The following is a 362-nucleotide window of genomic DNA, read 5'->3' as shown; positions in this document are numbered from 1 at the left end:
CGGGCCGACGGCCTGGGGCCCTACCTGAGGCTGTGTACCAGCTCCCGGCGTGACTGGCTTCCCGGCAGACCACTCGGTTGGACATCTTGGTGCCTGTGCCGCCTATGGTGCACGAGGATGAATGAGGAGGCGGCGGCGGCGGCAGGAGCGGCTCCGCGAGGGGACGAGACACCGCGGGCCCAGCCCAGGAGGAGGCGGCAGCGGGGAGGGGATCAGCCCGGCCCAGGAGGAGGAGGAAGAGGAGGAGGCGGCGGCCCAAGAGGAGGAGATGGCAGCCGGGGCGGTGGCGGCGGCAGCAACAATCACCACAAACTCCGGCCACCGCCGGAAGATGGGGCCCACGGCGGCCTCACCGAAGCCCG

General features: G+C 72.1%; 1 protein-coding gene across 4 annotated transcripts in view; it reads right to left on the bottom strand.

The window, feature by feature from the left end:
- The window catches only part of MEMO1 (mediator of cell motility 1), a 154,728-nt gene that overhangs the window by 146,354 nt on the left and 8,012 nt on the right, over nucleotides 1-362 (bottom strand). For 2 of the 4 annotated variants that reach the window (XM_011936007.1, XM_011936009.1), the window contains exon 1: nucleotides 25-362. The exons of 1 other annotated variant lie outside the window; for it this stretch is intronic. In XM_011936007.1, the coding sequence (XP_011791397.1) occupies nucleotides 25-85 (61 nt within the window). In that variant the 5' untranslated portion in view covers nucleotides 86-362. The remainder of the gene's footprint in view (nucleotides 1-24) is intronic. One more of the 4 variants, XM_011936008.1, reaches the window with a different exon arrangement.

Source organism: Colobus angolensis, unplaced genomic scaffold (assembly GCF_000951035.1).
Source record: "Colobus angolensis palliatus isolate OR3802 unplaced genomic scaffold, Cang.pa_1.0 Scaffold15, whole genome shotgun sequence".
Classification (NCBI taxonomy): domain Eukaryota; kingdom Metazoa; phylum Chordata; class Mammalia; order Primates; family Cercopithecidae; genus Colobus; species Colobus angolensis.
The sequence above is the reverse complement of the archived record's forward strand: the minus strand, read 5'-3'. Positions and strand labels throughout refer to the sequence as shown.